General features: G+C 38.2%; 1 protein-coding gene across 13 annotated transcripts in view; it reads right to left on the reverse strand.

Moving 5' to 3' along the window:
• The window catches only part of NSD1 (nuclear receptor binding SET domain protein 1), a 167,199-nt gene that overhangs the window by 10,015 nt on the left and 139,214 nt on the right, over positions 1–17,970 (reverse strand). For all 13 annotated transcript variants that reach the window (XM_070570273.1, XM_070570263.1, XM_070570269.1 and 10 more), the window contains 7 exons: positions 13,192–13,348; positions 11,573–11,778; positions 8,698–8,810; positions 3,917–4,186; positions 2,426–2,542; positions 1,215–1,356; positions 18–124 (listed from right to left, as the gene is read on the reverse strand). In XM_070570273.1, coding sequence (XP_070426374.1) covers positions 18–124; positions 1,215–1,356; positions 2,426–2,542; positions 3,917–4,186; positions 8,698–8,810; positions 11,573–11,778; positions 13,192–13,348 — 1,112 coding nt within the window. The remainder of the gene's footprint in view (positions 1–17; positions 125–1,214; positions 1,357–2,425; positions 2,543–3,916; positions 4,187–8,697; positions 8,811–11,572; positions 11,779–13,191; positions 13,349–17,970) is intronic.

A 17,970-nucleotide genomic window follows, 5' to 3' on the forward strand; every position in this document is an offset into this window, starting at 1 on the left:
AAATGTTTGGAAGTTACCTTTGGCCTTACACCCAAAAAGCCACTGCAGTTTGGGGCTCCACATTTACAAACAGTCTTTCCATTCCCAAGACATTCTAGGTTGTAGTTGAAGGTAAGTTCAGTGCCTGCATGAGAGACCGTGAAAATATTAATATCTATGGTTTTAATTACATTATTTCGATATTAATCACAAAGGATACCGACTTCCAAGAGAACAGACTAGACTAATTTTAAGATAAAAAAGGACTTATTAACTCTAATCCCACAATATTAATAAAATATTAATTCTAATCCTGTAACATTGTTAATCAGCTAACACAACTTAGTAACAGAAAAATTTATTGCTTAACAAGTAATATTTAAAATAATTTTTACTATAGAGGTGTTAATTATCCCAAGTTGTTTTTTATTTGTTTTCTAACCATTCCGATTCAAAATATATAAATCCATTACCAAAAAGAGACAAACAAGACTTACTGTACAATGATGAGCCAGGCACAGGGAATGCAAATCTGAAGGTGTCATTCTGTGCCAAGGTGAGCACAGCTCACCAGGCAGCACTCAAGGACAGACATCTCAACAGAGTAACACTAGAGGACTCCAGTTCACAGATGTGAGCCCTGGTTTTACAACCCCAGTTACACTGTCTAGCTGGGCGATCTGAGCTGTGAGTCCGCTCGTTAAATGAAGAAACAACAATCTCACAAGCTTATTGAGATAATATGACATAGTGCACATAGCAGTAATTTGTAAAAAGAGATGTACAGATTTAAGGTACAAAATGTCCCCATTCTGTCAAAAGTACACTTCATCAAAACTGAGAGCAAATAAGACATTCAAAAGCAAAACATGTTAGGGAAGGGCTAACAAATACTGAGCCAGTTACAAAGCAGCTGGCTTATATTTAGGGGTTCCAATGGTATGAAAACTGGAATCATTCATGGTCTGGGGGAGCAGCTTGCACGAACTAAGCCTGACCAAGCAGGGTTACGGCTCCCCTCTCACACTCACTGTGAACTTACTGGACTGAATGATGGGTAAATATACACATACGACTGTTTTCTTACTAAACAATTTATGAATATTGAACTGAATTTTCATAAATTTAATGTATTCATAATGCAACTCAACCACATATCTACACAAGATAGCAGGATACTGGGCATAATTCTTAGCTCTCCATTCTTAGCTCCAGACTCTTTAAATGATTCTTACCTGCTTTAATGTCACTCAGGGCAAAAAGACCAACACGAGTATCTCCATTGACAGACCACTTCTGTGTTTCACAGTTGGGTTGGCAGCAATGATTCATGAACCGAGCGTAGTTTCCTTTTGGACCAGCATCAATGATCCGGTCCTAGAATTTGTAGAGATGCTGATCATGAGACACTTCCTGAGTATTCCCTGTAACAAGCTACAGTTCCTATTTGTAAAGTTTGAATCTCCCAGAAGTAGTTCTCAAAGTACAGGCCCTGGATCAACACTAGCATCACCATCTGGGAACTTCTTAGAAATGCAAATTCTTGGGTTACACTAAAGCAGAAACTATGTGGAGGGGCCCAGCAAAACAAGCCTGCTGGGTGATTCTGATGTGTGCTGAAGTTGGATCACTGCTCTAGAAGTAGCAGCACGTCCCATCCTCTGAGTTAAGTAGTCCTGAACTCTGGCTACACATTAATAATCACCCAAGGAGAATTTGACACTGATGCCGAGATCCCCCTCCCAAACAGACATCAGAACATCTGGAGGTAAAGATCTCACAAAGCGTAAGGATGTAACTGGATAAATGTTCACAAAGTTTCACACAAGGAAAGGGCTCTGTTGCAAAGGCTAGTGGAAGGAAGACAAAAAAAAAAAAAAAAAAACCTAGCAGAACCTAATACTCAGGTACAAAGAACAATTCACAGAAAAGATACACATTAGGAGGCTGGAATTAGAAATAAGCTCCAAATATAGTTCTAGGTATCAGTGAAATGAAACTCATCAGAAAATTCCTCTAATTGGAAAGCTGATTTGGGTTCATAAGGTAAGTTCTATAGTCAATTTACATGACCTTCTCAATAAACTAATATTATTTAACTAATTACTTTCTCAATTTATAAACTAAAAGGGTAAAAGAACAATTATGTACTTTTCTAGCTTCAAGTTTTAATCCTATAGGAAAAATAGCACAAAACATAATCCCCAACGTACACTGGATAGTTCAAAAAGAAACCAAAAAGCAGCTCTATTGCCTTTTGGCACTGATGTATAGCCAGAAATGAGCAAACTTACCTACTTCAGAACACTGATCAAGCAATCCCAATGAAAATGGGGGGTAAGATACTTTTTTGAGCAGCATATGACATGCCTACAAACACTAAATGCTGGGAAAACACTAATTTCACAATCTTACAACAACGGAAATTACATTCTCCATTACTTACTTTGTCTAGGGTGAGCATATAGAAATTAGTGATATCATGTTCTTGGGCGTAACGGATTCGAGCTCTGCACTCTTCTTCATCTATTAGCTCACCCACATACTCATTCACAAATTCACCCTAGAACAAGAAATAGCTGTTACCTTGAGGGCAAAAAGCACAACTGTGTTCACAGGCATCTTACTTTTTCTAAATTAATGAAAATAACAGATTCTCCAAAGTTTGTGTGCATGTAACTAGTCATTTCAACAAAGCTTTACTTAAGAAACACAATATAAATATGCTGCTTCAACTATTTGACAATGAGAACCACATCCCTGCTTCTATTACAGACAACAAGATAAAGACTGGACACTAAAGATCAATCAAAATGGAAGTAAGTAAACTAAGGCTCCATTATAACGGTGAAAGTGATAATAGAACCCCTTACCTGCCCAAGAACCTAGAAGTCAGCTTCCCTAAACTATGTTCTTTTTCCTTGGAACATGCCCTGCCTACTGTCCTTCCACATTTCACACTACTGGCCTCCTGATTCACTACACTACAGTCATACTGGCTGTCACTCATGCTGTTGCCTCTACCTACAATGCTTTAACACTCGACTGGTCTAGGCCAACTACTTATGTCTCAAGTCTCAACTTAAAATATTCTCAGAGACAAGCTAATTTTAGGCCCTCTGCTACACACCTCTAGAACCCTTTGTGCTTCCACACTGTGATTACTTATTCATTGTCTATCCTCATCTAGAATGTAAACTCTATGAAAGCATGGACCACGTCTCTTACTGATCACTGCATTCACAGCACAATGCCTGAAACATATATACAGCTAGATAATAGCTACTTAGAAAATGACTAAACAGAACAATCCATATTCACTTCCTTTCCTAGAAACAAACTTCAATAAAATTCTTCAGGAGCTATAACCAGAGTAAGGTTTGTTTTTATTAAATTGTCAAAAAAGATCCATTCTAACAAAGATTGTACAATACTATCTATTTATTAGAAACTTGCAGGCCCTTCCAAGTTTGAAGTTTAAGATACACTGTATTTTCATTGGAGAAGGCCTAATTTTCTTCTCCTTAGTGTTCCCTGAACCCAAGCCTATTCCCTAAGTAAAAATAGATTTTATGTTACCAGTAGGTGATTAACACCTCTGTATCATGCATTCACCACCCTCTCTCTCTTAACTGTAGGTTCCAGGATTTTCACAGAACAGCAAATAAGGCCATGGTATCTCTATGAATTTATCTCATTTTTTCATTCTTATACACAGTGAACATGATCAATACTAAGGAATTTAGACATAAGGGACACTATCTATTCTCAAGCCTCTAAACTCTGGAAAGATATGGCAAGACAAAAATAAAGTTAATCCTTACACTATGTGATTTTCCTCTATGGTCAATTTTCTCATATTCCATCAAGAGGGATTACTCACATTAAGAAATTGCAAAGAAAAAAGTATTTGGAAATTAAGCAAAGTTTTCTTCACCTTCTTAATATCTGTTTTAGTCCGGAGACCCCATCCCCTCTGCAATGTGCGAAAAATTTCAACCTCTGGATACTGGCGCTTAGTGAAGCACTGGTTTTGGCAGCGGCCTCCGGCAGGACATACTGTGGGGTGGCACTCATAGAGCAGCATGCGGTTGATGCACTCCGAGTCTATCCCACAAGGATTCTCGTCAGTAGCTTTACAGTTGCAACGGGGAATTTCAGACAAGTCTGCAGTGAAGATCTGTACCCTGCCTATAGGACGGTTCACCTGGAAAAGAAACACATACTATAGTGTATCAAGTCAGTCAACATAAGACAATTCAGGACTTATATAAAAGGCAGATTTCTTTTCATTAAAGTTGCATGCCACATTTACATGATTTTGAACTATTCAGATTTGGCACTATTATTCACAATAGTTAAAATGCAAAATCAACCCAAGTGTCCAGCAACAGCTGAATGGATAAGCAAAATGTGCTAAAAACAATGGAATATTATCAGCTTAAAAACGAAGGAAATTCTGACACATGCTACAACATGAATGAACCTGGAGGACATTATTTTACATGCAATAAGTCAGTCATACAAATACTGTTATGATTCCACTTATATAAGGTACTTAGAGTAGTGAAAATAGACAGAAAGTAGAATTGTGACTGCCCAGGGCTGAGAGGAGGGGAAAATAAAGAGTTACTGTTGAATGGACACAGAGTTTCAGTTTTACAAGATGAAAAGAGTTCTAGAGAAGAATGGTGGTGATGGTTGCAAATGTTAAGGATGCATTCAATAACACTGAACTGTATGCTTAAATATGGTTAAGACGGTAAATTTTGTTACCTCTTTCACAATAAAAAAATTGGAAGAAATAAAGATTTAGGCAGTTTGACATAAAAATAAAGCCTCACTTGATATAAAAAATATGAAATCCATTAATTTTTCTTAAAAATCATAATTTGACAGCTGAGGCCAGGTGAATTTTAAACTGGCTTTCTGCTATTATGACATGTCAATTTAGCTCCCACAGTAAAAAAGACCACCATTCTTAAATGGTAAACAGTTGGCATGAAAGCATCCTTGGGTAACTGAGATTCCTATATGCGAAGATGTATTTTTATTTATTTATTTATTTTAGGGTGAGGAAGACTGGCCCTGAGCTAACATTTGTTGTCAATCTTCCTCTTTTTGCTTGAGGAAGATTGTCTGAGCTAACACCTGTGACAATCTTCCTCTATTCTGTATGTGGGACGCCAACAAAACATGGCTTGATGAGTAGTGCATAGGTCGGCGCCCAAGATCTGAATCCACAAACCCCGGGCCACCAAAGCAAAGTGCGTGAATTTAACCACTACGCCACTGGGCTCGCCCTGATGAAGATGTATTTTAATATTTATTATCATAATTTAAAATCTTCTTAATAGACTACAGCAATATCACTATTTATTTAGTAGTGATGTTAGTACTTTACAGTGAAAATCGGGCGCAATGAAACCTAAGGTCAAACTGCTGCTGTGATACTGAGTTTCTACACATACTATAAAACAATGCTGAGAAAAAATATCCACTGCACAATAGAAATAGATTTGTGTACTATGAGAATAAGTCTCCCCTACTGGATATTATTTCACTGGGAACAGTCAAACTGCAAGTCTTCAAAAACCTATCCCATACATAAAATTTGACTTCAGAAATTGCTTGATTTTGATAAATTACTCTACTTGCAAGACTGTTGTGTGAATAAGAAATATATGTAAAGGGGGGGCCGGCCCCACGGGCTAGTGGCTAAGTAAAGTACACTCTGCTTTGGTGGCCAGGGTTCAGTTTCCAGGCACAGACCTACACTACTTGTTGGTGCCCATGCTGTAGTGCGGCCCTCATACAAAATAGAAGAAGACTGGCCCAGATGTTAGCTCTGGGTCAATCTTCTTCAAAGAAAAAGAGGAAGATTGGCAACAGCTGTTAGCTGTGAGAGAATCTTCCACAGTAAAAAAAAAAGAAGAAAGAAATATATGCAAAGGGTCCACTACAGAGCCTAGCAGCCTCTTAAACATGGGCGCTATTATAATTAAATTCTCTTTCTTTTAATGTCCCTTATAATTGTTTCTGTGACATCAAATATTCTAGATTTCTAACACTTTATTATTTGGCTCCTATTCTTTAACAATACTATAAAATCTACAATCTGCTTATAGAAATATATTGTCCTCAAACCAGTTCTCTGTTAACAACTTAAAGAACATCAAGTCTCACTGCCATGTCTCTCATCAGATTCTTCAAAATACTAGTAAAAACTATAAACTTGTTAATGGAGGAATACTCCCACTACATTCAACTGGAATCCGTAAACCTACCAAGTAAGGCAAGTTCTAAGAGGATAGAAGACAAGGGATAAGCTCAGTCACCTGAGACTACAGGTCCTACATAGGGCATTTGAACATTCACCCCTGATTTGAGATGAGTATCTTTACCCGACACTCCGTGACAAAAGTTTCATCCTATTCCTTTTCTCTAAACTATGGTTCAATCATTCGTAAGACATCTGATCTAACCTGTTATTAATCCCAAATAAGTTTCTTACCAAACATGATAGAAAGCAAAAAAAGAAACATTAAGTGGAAACAACATAGATATGTAATCGGAGGTAAACAATAAGTCTAGACAGAGACTAACAAACTTTTCTGTAAAGGGACAGACAGAAAAAAAATAGGTTTTGCTTGCCCTAAGATCTCTGGTGCATGTAACTCAACTCTGCCATTGTTACACAAAAGCAGTGATAGATGATAATTATAAACAAATGAACAAGCATGCTGTGTACCAATAAAATTTTATTTATTGGACACTGACATTTGAATTTCATATAATCTTTAACATGTCAGGAAATATGTTTCCCTGGAAATATGTTGGCTTTAAAAAAAAAAAAAAGTGAAGGAAAGAAGCTGGTCTTCAAATTGTGCTTAGATCTCACAGGAGGTTGCTCTCTCAATAGCCAGGCTCAACATGGTTGATGAGCTACTCTGAAATGCCTACCTTGCTGTTATCTGACACGTATGGCTGGACCAGATTACTTCCCCTTTTTTGAGGCCTAACTACACTTTCAGTGTTATGTCTCCACGTACACTAACTCCATTTAATTCTCAGCATATCATCAGGGTCCATTTAGACCCAATTTTAGGTTTTGAGTTACCTTTTTTCAGCAGTTTTAGCTATTTTTAAGGATGATATTCTACAACTTTTATTCTTTCTTGGAAGTCTTACAAAGATCAAAAAGAAAACTTCCTTATTCTCAAAAAAAAAAAAAAAAGTAGAAAGAAAACATTGTCTTACAACTACCATGTAGGTCCATTAGACCCTTTTATAAATCTAAGCTATGTTATGGAATTTTAGTGTTCTTACTTTTCCTCTGTATCTTGTAATATTTTACTGTTTCATGATTACTCATTGTTACTCAACTATGCAAAAAAGACTAAAATCATAAGAAAACTGATGTAATCACAAAGGCATGGTGCAACAGTAAAATAAACAGTCGCAGTATAGTTTTACTCAATGACTACACAAAGTATTTTTTTATAAACTTTTTTTTTTTTAAAGATTTTATTTTTTTCCTTTCTCTTCCCAAAGCCCCCCGGTACATAGTTGTATATTCTTTGCTGTGGATCCTTCTAGTTGTGGCATGTGGGACACTGCCTCAGCGTGGTTTGATGAGCAGTGCCATGTCCACGCTCAGGATTCAAACCAATGAAACACTGGGCTGCCGCAGCTGAGGGCGCAAACTTAACCACTCGGCCACGGAGCCAGCCCCTACACAATGTATTTTTAATGACAAAAAAAAAAAATACCTATATGGTATTCTTATCCAAGAATGACATCATCACAAAAAGAACCTTGGCAATCGCATTTTCTCAACAGAGCTAACAGTATTCTTTCATGTTTTCTGATGTTTGAGCACTAAAACTAACTTGATAGGAAGATTTTAAAAAGACGTTTTAGTAAATCCAAAAATTTCTAATAAATTTCTTCTCCACTATTCCTTTATTTTTACTTCTATAAATTGTTCATAAAAGGACTTAAAAAAATAAAAAATACAAAGGGTTGACTGGACCCAGATGATAAATGGTAATGACTCTTTTACCAGGTATGCAAAGGGTTAGGTACCCCCAACATGAATTCTCCTAACCTTGGGCAACTTAGTCATACTGGTCACCTAAAACATCTTTAGTATCAGCCATACCCAAGATGATTTACCATGTGTATTAGTCACAGTATCTGAGGGCCATTTATCTGTTTTTTTTTTTTTTTTAAAAGATTGGCATCTGAGTTAACAACTATTGCCAATCTTTTTTTTTTCCTGATTTTTCTCCCCAAAATCCCCCCAGTACATAGCTGCATATTTTGTTTTAATTGTGGGTCCTTCTAGTTGTGGCATGTGGGATGCTGCCTCAGCATGGCCTGATGAGCGGTGCCATGTCCACGCCCAGGATCCAAACCAGTGAAAACCTGGGCCACCACAGCAGAGCACGCGAACTTAACCACTTGGCCTCAGAGCCGCCCCCAATCACTTTTTATCATGGCTCTTTGGTCCCTTTCAAATCACAAGATGCTGACTGTGAACAGAATCTAATCAAATTCACCTGTATGAAGATTTGCCAAGGCAAAAGAAAAAAGACTAGCTCACACCTCTAACTAAAAGTAACTGTCTGTGCTTTCAATTCTCATGAACAGAATGGAAGAGGGTAAGCTACACAGGGTCTCCTGCAGATGGAGTCTCCTGAGGTCTTTTCTTACCTTTATATGTTTATAAGGTGGGGGCTTCTTGTCATTCTTCCTGTCTTCCTGCAGCTGTCTTAGCTCTTTTTGGGCCTTTAACTCCTCAAACCTTGCAGCAGCTTCCTGAAGAGCTAAGAAAACACACAGCACAGTCTCTTAATCTCTGGGTGGAGTTGTTTAGTTGACTTTTTTTGTTTTATAAAAGTTGGAGAAAATCCATGTTTTACACAAAAAAACACTACCTAGAAAACTAAGACGTATATATGATTTCTATTTTCAAGTAAGTTATAGCCCCAGGATGTTCAGATACAGCATTAAGACAAAATATAATCCAGCACAAAATGGCACAATACTACCAGCTTCAGATGAAAATTTAAAACAAAAACAAGCCAGTTAAATGATTTGAGGAAGCCTACATACAATATCTCCTAACAACTAGACTGCAGTCACTGCCTTTAAGCCTAATTCTTTCCTTAGTCCTGAATATCCTACTTCCAGAAACATTCTGCTTGCTAGATGCCCCAGGTAATACACCATGTTCCTCGGAAGAATTCAAAGCTGAAGTTTTCCTCTTCTTCTAGTCTATCCTCTAGAGCAGCTGTCCCACTCCTCTCCTAAGACTCATTCTGGAAATGTCAACTATCAGCTCTAATGATACAAAGACAGATCTTCATAGTTAATCTGCATCCAAGTCCTGTACTTTTTCATATGCTTAAAAGATTGTAATATCTGAAAAGTCTAATAAAGTCTTAAGATTCTCAATCTTCTCCACTTAAAACACAATATTTTAACTTATATTTTTGGCCCAGGTTAAAAACTCTGAAAAGAATTCCAGCAATTCCCTCTTTTCTCTCTGTGGCTTTCCCCATGCACTGTCAATTCTTTTAAAAATAAATTCCCCCCTGATTCATCTCTTTTTCTCACTTTGCCCATTGCCATCTAGCATTTTCCTGCCTGGAGTCCTCTAAATTGTTCTAACATCACTTCTTCCTTCCTTTTTGTTCAGTTTGTCCTGCCTAGTCTACCTACTTAACGTCTATCCAGTGCCCATCATCCTCCCCTCCATGGACACTTCCCTGTGACAGTCTTGTCATCTCTACCCAGAACTCCTGAAACAGCCATCTCACTGACATTCCTGCTTGTAGCCTCTCACCTTCTATGGTCTTGACATCCTACTTGGATTGAGCTTTCTAAATCTCTGCTAGACCATGTAACTTACCTTTTTTCAGGAAAACAGCCCAGTGCTACCCCCAAACCTGTGCTTAAACTATACCAAATAAATACTTGGATGTCACCAACTCAACCTGTTAGATTCAACATGTTCTTTCACATGTGCTGTCTTCTCGTTACACTTTAAGTTGTTAACTTCTTCACAGTCAGTATAGGGGTTAAGAATTTGGATTCTGGACCCCAAATACTACAGTTTGAAACCATCTATCACTTACTGGGATTTGGACATGTAATTTTTATGTGCCTCAGTTTCCTCATCTGTAAGATAAGGTTAATGACATCTAGCTTATAGGGCAGCCACAAGGACTTAAAGAAGATAACAAACTTTGAACGGGACCTGGCAAACAAGAAACAGTAACTAATATTATTATGGTTCATCTTTCAAAGTCTATCTTAGGAAAGAAGCCATCTGAGACTTCCAAGCTTTGATCCCCAGATTAGTTATGCTTCATCTTGGTCTGTTCCCACAGCATACCATGCACACTTCTGCCATAACACTCCATGAATGGCATTTTGACTGCTGGTATCTGCATCCAGTTCCCGCATAAAATTATGTGTTCCTTGAAGGCAGAGGCACCCAGCAAACCCAGGGTCAAGACATAGAAAGAAGAGAACCCCAGAGCTTCAAAAGACTCAGACTTGCAGTGTTGCCTACACTCCACCTTCTCCCTGAGCCTTGGTGGTGAACAACTCTGTATAGGCAAAGATGTTGGTCACTTAGTCCCCAACCATCTGACACTAAAGGACTCAAGACTCAAGCTCCTGTAGTATTAGTGTTGACAGCCCACATCTACATAGTCACCACGTGGCCAACAAATAAGTCAAGACCCATTGGAATAACATGAGGCAAACAGAATCTTTGTTAAACTAGTTCTCTATGGACATCACCCTCATTCCCCATCCAGCAAGTTGTACCTGCTTAGAATCCTTCTTCACCTCATCATTCAGATAAAATCTTATACTTCAATGTCCAAATATATTCAAGTAACAAGAGATACCTGTATTGCGTTTGCAAGGACAGCTAAGTGAAGAAAGTAATTAGCACCGATGGGAAACCAAGTATGTGGCCTGCAGGTTGACTTTTTTATTATTTCAGTCAATTCTCAGAGCATTCTACTCATTATATAGTAAGACAAAACTGAGGCTCATAGTTGACTCAATCCATCCTGGTCCCAAAAGTCCCCAATCCTTCTCTCTGCTGGGCTAGATGACAAAAAATCTCTTTTGATTCAGAACACTAATGCTTTCAATTTACTATCTTATTTTCCTCTATAATTTTCGGTGAATTTCATTTCTTCCCAACAAACTAAAAAAATCTCCTTGGAACAAATGCGGTTTTGCTAGGGATTCTGGCCCTTGCCTAGTAAACCAGTGTTTATTCCACAAAATAGTTCCAAAGTTCCACTACTTGATGAGATGCTAAGAAAACAGAACAGATACGACAAAAAACCTCCCTCAAAGAAATTCCAGTTAAGTAAAGGTTAGGCCCAAAAATAATGAGTTATGTGGGTTAACTTCCCTAGAAAGTCCTATACTTGCAGCTACATACTGTCCCCGGAAGGCAGAACACAGCTGCCAATGGAGTGTATGCAAATTCTAACAGAGTAGATTCTTGGGCAACAGAGGTCTGTGTTGGTCTGAGAAACAAAAAGGATAAAGTTACCTTTTTTATACGTCCCATCCACTCCTTTGCCCATCTTATCCTTGCTGCTCACATCGCCCTCCATGTAGGGAAAGACTCGGGCCTGGTGAGTCCACAGATAGTCATTAGACCCAAAGAAGAGCACAGGGAACTCCCCTACATCATGTCTCATCTTATCGATGTTGGATGGTACAGCTCGAGGATGGCAGATCTCAGCTGGCCACCACCTGGGGAAGGTAAAAACAATTAAATAAACCTCTAGAAGGCTGCAAGACTCTAGGAAAGAAAGCGAGTTTTAGGACAGGAATAAGGAAGAGCAAAGTCTGTTTATCCCATTAAAGTCTGAACTGAGGCATTCTTACAATCTAAGTAGAGAACAAGTAGTGTGTGCTGAAAGCCTGAAAACACCCACACTCGTGCACACACTAACCTACACACATACACTCCCTTAGACTCAGTTATTCTACTCCAAGGAATCTATGAGAGGAAATAATTAGACAGGACAAAGCTTTATGACTATCATGTTTATTCAAGCATTATCTATAGGAATGAAAACCTGGAAATAATCTAAAGACTTAACATTAAGGGAATGACAGAAGTAACTATGGTACACTATACAATGTAATACAATTTGGGCTTTAAAAAGAAAAGTTTTCAATAATTATTTGGGGCATAGAAAAACGAAACCAAAAAAAAAAAAAAAAAACCACCGCGGTAAATTAATACAATCACTTTAGGAAGAAAACTTGGCATTAGCTATTAAAGCTAGAAACCCCTACCGTGCTACTCTATCCTGAGAATGACCTAGAGAAGCTCCTGTGCATGTACACCAAGAAACACTGACAAAATGTTCATAGCGCATACAGGAGAACTGATAAATAAACTACACTACCTTATGTGACTATAAAAAGGCGCACTGTAGAACAGCAAAGCATGAATGTGCTGGAGCACTGCACTAACAACAAATCTTAGGAGCAAAAGAGTGAATGAACAAAAGCAAGTCGCAGAAAAACTAACAATTCCTTCATATAAATGTGCAGAACAATACATTATACGTGTGGTAAACCTACACAGCAAGACAAAGGAATAAAAGACACAAAATGCAGTAGGGTGGTTACCTCTGGAGGTGGGGAGAGAATGGATTCATACAGGGGTATGGAGTGAGCCACTGGTCTGTTTGAACAGAGCAGTAATGTGCCATTTCTTTAACTGGGAGATACGTACACAGGCGTTCTTTGCGTTATCCTTTAAACTCATGCATGTTAACATTCTTTTGTACACTCCATGTTCAATAAAAATAATTTATAAAGGCACAAAACTGTGTATAAACTCTAAGGCCAATTATTTTGAGGGTGCATGTACTGGTGTATCTGCAAGTAAATATGCCAAACTGTTAGAACATATATTCCTTATTTGTGATATGGGTTTGTTTTCATTAATGAATTTTCCAAACACAATATGCATTATTCCAATAATTGCAAAACAGAAAGTGAGTTTTTCTTCTTTTATAATAGAAAGATAATGGAGGGGGGTGGATCTTGCTTAATCAGTGATTAAAAAAAAAAAAAAAAAGCTAAGCACTGTGATCCCAAGAAAGAAGATGGTAAAAGAAATTTGTGCTAGTCTCCATGTTCACTCACCTGTATCGTCCCACTTTCACCCAGACAATTTCCCTGTAGTGTGGCTTTTTGCCTGCCTTACAGTCATTGCAGTACCAGTTTCCTTCAGGGATGTCAATGTTCAGGCATTCCCGATGAAAAGCAGCAGGGCAAGAATCACAGCACAGAAGGCTGCCTCCTGTGGGAATGAAAAGTTCTGGCACTCAGAATCACAAGGCTACACATAAGGACCCAGCTGCAGCAACTTTACTCAGTTCCTAACCAGTTCTTTAGCTCCCAGTCAAGGGCTTAGTAATCTAACAAGTTATTCAGAAAGACTCTTCTACAGGAGTATGCCCTCTCTAACATTCCTGAACCACATCCGGGGAGGTTTGTTAGATTCACAGCAAATAAACATGGAATCTTATTGGCAAAATTAGATTAGGGCAATCATATCAGAAGTGAACCTCTAAAAGTCATAAATGTGTATACACACATATATACACTTCTTCTTCTTCACGAAAAGAGAACACACTAAAGAATATCAATGATACACAAGTACAAGTTTCAACCGATGTCAGATAAGAGCTAGATCATATGACCTTGGGGTATTCACTTTCCTGCTGAGCTGTCATTTCCTCAGTGGTAAGGTGTTTAATATAACAAACAATAAATAATCACATCTGTTTGAGGACTAAACAAGCGAATAAATTGCCTAGTAGTATCTGACATATAAGTAGTCTCCATAAGGTCACTTCCTTCCATTTTTAGATTACTAAGTTTTAAATCTTTTTTTGTTTGGCACTCTTGTGACACCCATGGGTCCCTTTCAAAATGACACTATAAATGCATAAAATAAACACATAAAATTACAAAGACACTGATTATATTAAAATGTTATGATCAAAATATTAGGAGAAGAGATGCTTCTTTGTAATGCATAAATAAGATCTAACAGTGGTAATGACTGTAAACGATATTTCAAAGAATCTCTAACTGTAGTATCTGTGATTTTCACTGGTGACAAAAATCACAGGTATTAATGTGGTTTGTTGCCTAAACTTCAGTTACATGTAAGTGGCCCCCCCATCCAAGTTTTCAGACACCAGGTTAATTACACATATTAGTGATGATGAAAAGCCATATTATCTACATTCACCATGAACACCCTGTACCTCTTCAAATCTCCTAAAGTCTTATGGAAAACTTAATTTTGTGACATATCCTTATACAATTTCTACTCGTGCTGACCTTTTTCTTTTCTCAGTGACCTACAGCAGCCCTTGAAACAAGCTTTGGGATGTCTGTTCCTTTTATTGGGGCCAGGAATTTGTGCTTGAGACTGGCCTTCTGCTCCAACTAGAGCTCTCATTTTATTGGTGTTATATACCCGAGCTGATTCAGAAGGAGATTTCATTTGGGAAAAAAGTCTGTTGTTACAAAACAAGTTTGAAGAACTCGTTTACTCAATATCTACAGCCTGTCCTCTATGGTCTGAAACTCATATTTAGCTATTCTTTTGCATTTTATGGACAAGTCAAATAACCTTAGCATGGGACATGAAGAGTGATAGTAGAGTCATGTTAAGTTTAATGCCCTAATAATCAAATACCTTCTGCAACATTCCTAGTATGCTTACTTGTCTGCTGAGTCACAATTTGATTGGTTTGGAACAGTTTGCCAACTACACGGTCTTGGTAGAAAACTCTTCCTTTTACTAAGCTGGCACTCATGACACTACTAGAAATATTTCACGTATGATGAGGCATTAGAATTAGGCCTTCAAAGAAGGATATGACATGAAAAGAAATCTGAACAGAATACCCAGTGAAGAAAGGCCAAGGGTCAGAGCTGAGGGGAATTGGCAAGCACATCAGTTTTGCAGGGAAGGATATAATGGGGGTATTAGCTGAGGAAAGAAATCAACAAGATTAGTCTAGATAGAGATGGCTGGGAGGTAGGCAGGAGGGTGTCTCTGGTGGCAGTAGAGGAAATGCATAGGAGAAAGAAGGGAAACAGAAGAGGGAAATTCACATGAACCACCAAAAGATGAAAAGGGGACATTTGGTGGAAGAGGGTAAGAAAATAAATTTTAAACATATTGCTGAATCCTAGAAGTGATTTAATTTAGCACTTTACCATATTATTATCCTAATACTCTGGATTATTACCTTCAGTCTCTTCCTATACATGGACAAAAAAATTCTAAGACTCTATTCTTTCCTTGTCCTCTAACAGGAGGATAATCTTAGGTAGTGGGATCAGCAGTTCTCAGGATTTTTGGTCTCAGGACAACTTCAAACTCTTGAAAAATAAAGGAGATTCGCAAAAACCTTTTGTTTATATGGGCTAAAAATATTGATATTTACCAAACAGAAATCAAAACTAAGTAATTTTTGAATACTTTCCAAAATAATAAAAATTTTTAAAACCTCAGTGTTTTACATTTTTCCAAATATTTTTAACTGAATTTGTTGCAAAATGTTGATTGATGTACATGAAGAAAATCTGATCACAGATACTTAGAAAAAGGAGTTAGAGTAGACTTTAACTGCAATGTTGAATCTGAAATCGTAGCAATAAACTTTTAGTACTACTGCATTAAACTTCATTGATCTGTCTTAAATTTTCAATGGAGATATATATATATATATATATATGAAAGATTTTATTTTTCCTTTTTCTCCCCAAAGACAGCCGGTACATAGTTGTGTATTTTCAGTTGTGGGTCCTAGTTGTGGCATGTGGGACCCCGCCTCAGCATGGCTTGATGAGTGGTGCCATGTCCACACCCAGGATCCGAACTGGCGAAACCCTGGGCCGTCAAAGCGGAGCGCGCGAACCTGACCACTCCGCCACGGAGCCGGCCCCCCCATCTTCTCACACAGAATATTAAAACAATATTCACATGACGGTCGAGACTTAATAAAATTAATAAATTTTACTTCTTTACCAAGGACATTCTTAAGTGAAACTTCCATGTTTTACCAAGAGTGTGGGGTGCCGCAGAATACAATGACTGCTTTTACTTGTCCGGTTTACAGCCACCACCCTGATCTGTGCTAAGGTGCTAGATGCTTTACCCATCGGTTTTGCACCATCAGTGCAAATGTCAATGAAGTAAAAAAGGCTAGTAACATCTTGGTATTATTATGAAGAGTTCTCTCACAGAAGCCTCTGAATGGTCTCTGGCCGCCCCGCCCCGCCTCCTTCCTAGGGAGTCATGGATCATACTTTGAGAGCCAAAGCTGCAGCTACTAAATTTTCTTGAGAACTCAGTTATCATTATGGGTATCCATTATTGGACTCAGTAGCTTTTCAGTGTCCAACCATGCCACAAGTTGGGACTGCCATCACATGGGTACCTCTACCCTAAAACCATCTCAGTCATTCCGCTCTGGAATTAAAAACAATCTAATGTTGAAACTGTTTCATCTTCCCATGTTCAAGAAACACAGAAAACTTTTGGAGTTTGCACTTTGGCCTCCCAGGTGCCTGTTTTCATTCTAAAGTAGAAATACAGAACATTATATTTAAATGCTATTGAAAGAGTTCTTGGACCCAATTCCAACATGTGTGTGCAGGCTTCCCTATACCAACAAGCAATTCTCAGGTACCAGTAGGGTGTCTGAGAATTCAGCTCAATTCTAACACTAGCAACCTGGAGATAGAATCAGATTCCACAGGTAAAGGGCTCAGTCCCATAATACTGCCCTCTGATTCAGACTCCAGTTGCAAGCACAGGTTCCTACCTGCCCATCTGACCCACTGGCTATAAATCAGAGGCTTCTAGAACCTCCTTCTCACGTTCCATTAACTTGCTAGAGCAGCTCACAGAACTTAGAGAAATATTTTACTTACTAGATCACCAACTTATTACAAAGGATATTAAAGATTTGAAGCAACAGCCAGATGAAGAGATGCATAGCGTGAGGTCCCGAGCAAAGGAGCTTCTGTCCTCCTGGAGCCTGGGAAGCGTTCTGATTCCCCAACAAGGAAACTCCCCAAGAACCCTCCTTGCGGGTTTTTATGGAGGCTTCATTATGTAGATGGGACTGATTTACTCAATGGTGGCTGATGATTGATTCAACCTCGACTCCCTTCCCCCTCCCCAGAAATCAGGGTGTGGGAGTGAAAGGTCCAACCCTCCATTCAAAGTTGGTTCCTCCTGCAACCAGCCCCACCCCCTCCTTAGGTGCTTTGCAAAGGTACCTTTCATTAACATAAACCCAGTTGTAGGAGAAAGGGCTTATTACGAATAACAAGACACCCATTTCACCTCTATGGCTCTGAAGCGTTTTCAGGCACTGAGGAAAAGAGACCAAATATTATAACAAAAGATGCTCCCATCTGTCTTATCACTCAGGAAATTCCAGGGGTTTTGGAAGGTCTTACTCAGGAACTGTGGATGAAGACGAAATTTATCTAAGAAATATATTTTGGTCATCTGAACTACCAAATAGATATATTTCTTATAAATCACAATATCGCACTATTAAATACCAAAACTCTGTCTTTAACTTTCTTCTAAAGAAAAGAAAGATGGTATAATGATAAATAGGGTTCACCACAAGATAGCTTTATAAGTAGCAGGTATTATAAGAACCAAAAAGTGTCCTCTTTGAGCATTAAAACATCCCTAGCTAAAACAAAGTTCCACTTTCCACCTACATAACTGTACTTAATATTCTATTTGTTCTATATTAGCAACATAGTTTGAGGATAGAAACTACCTCCCTATGCAAAAACCATAGTGATGAGGATTTTTAGGCTGCTTAATTTTAAAACGGTTTATGAGGATTTTTAGGCTGGTTACTTTTA

The sequence above is a fragment of the Equus przewalskii genome, chromosome 13, assembly GCF_037783145.1.
Source record: "Equus przewalskii isolate Varuska chromosome 13, EquPr2, whole genome shotgun sequence".
NCBI classification, from domain to species: Eukaryota; Metazoa; Chordata; class Mammalia; order Perissodactyla; family Equidae; genus Equus; species Equus przewalskii.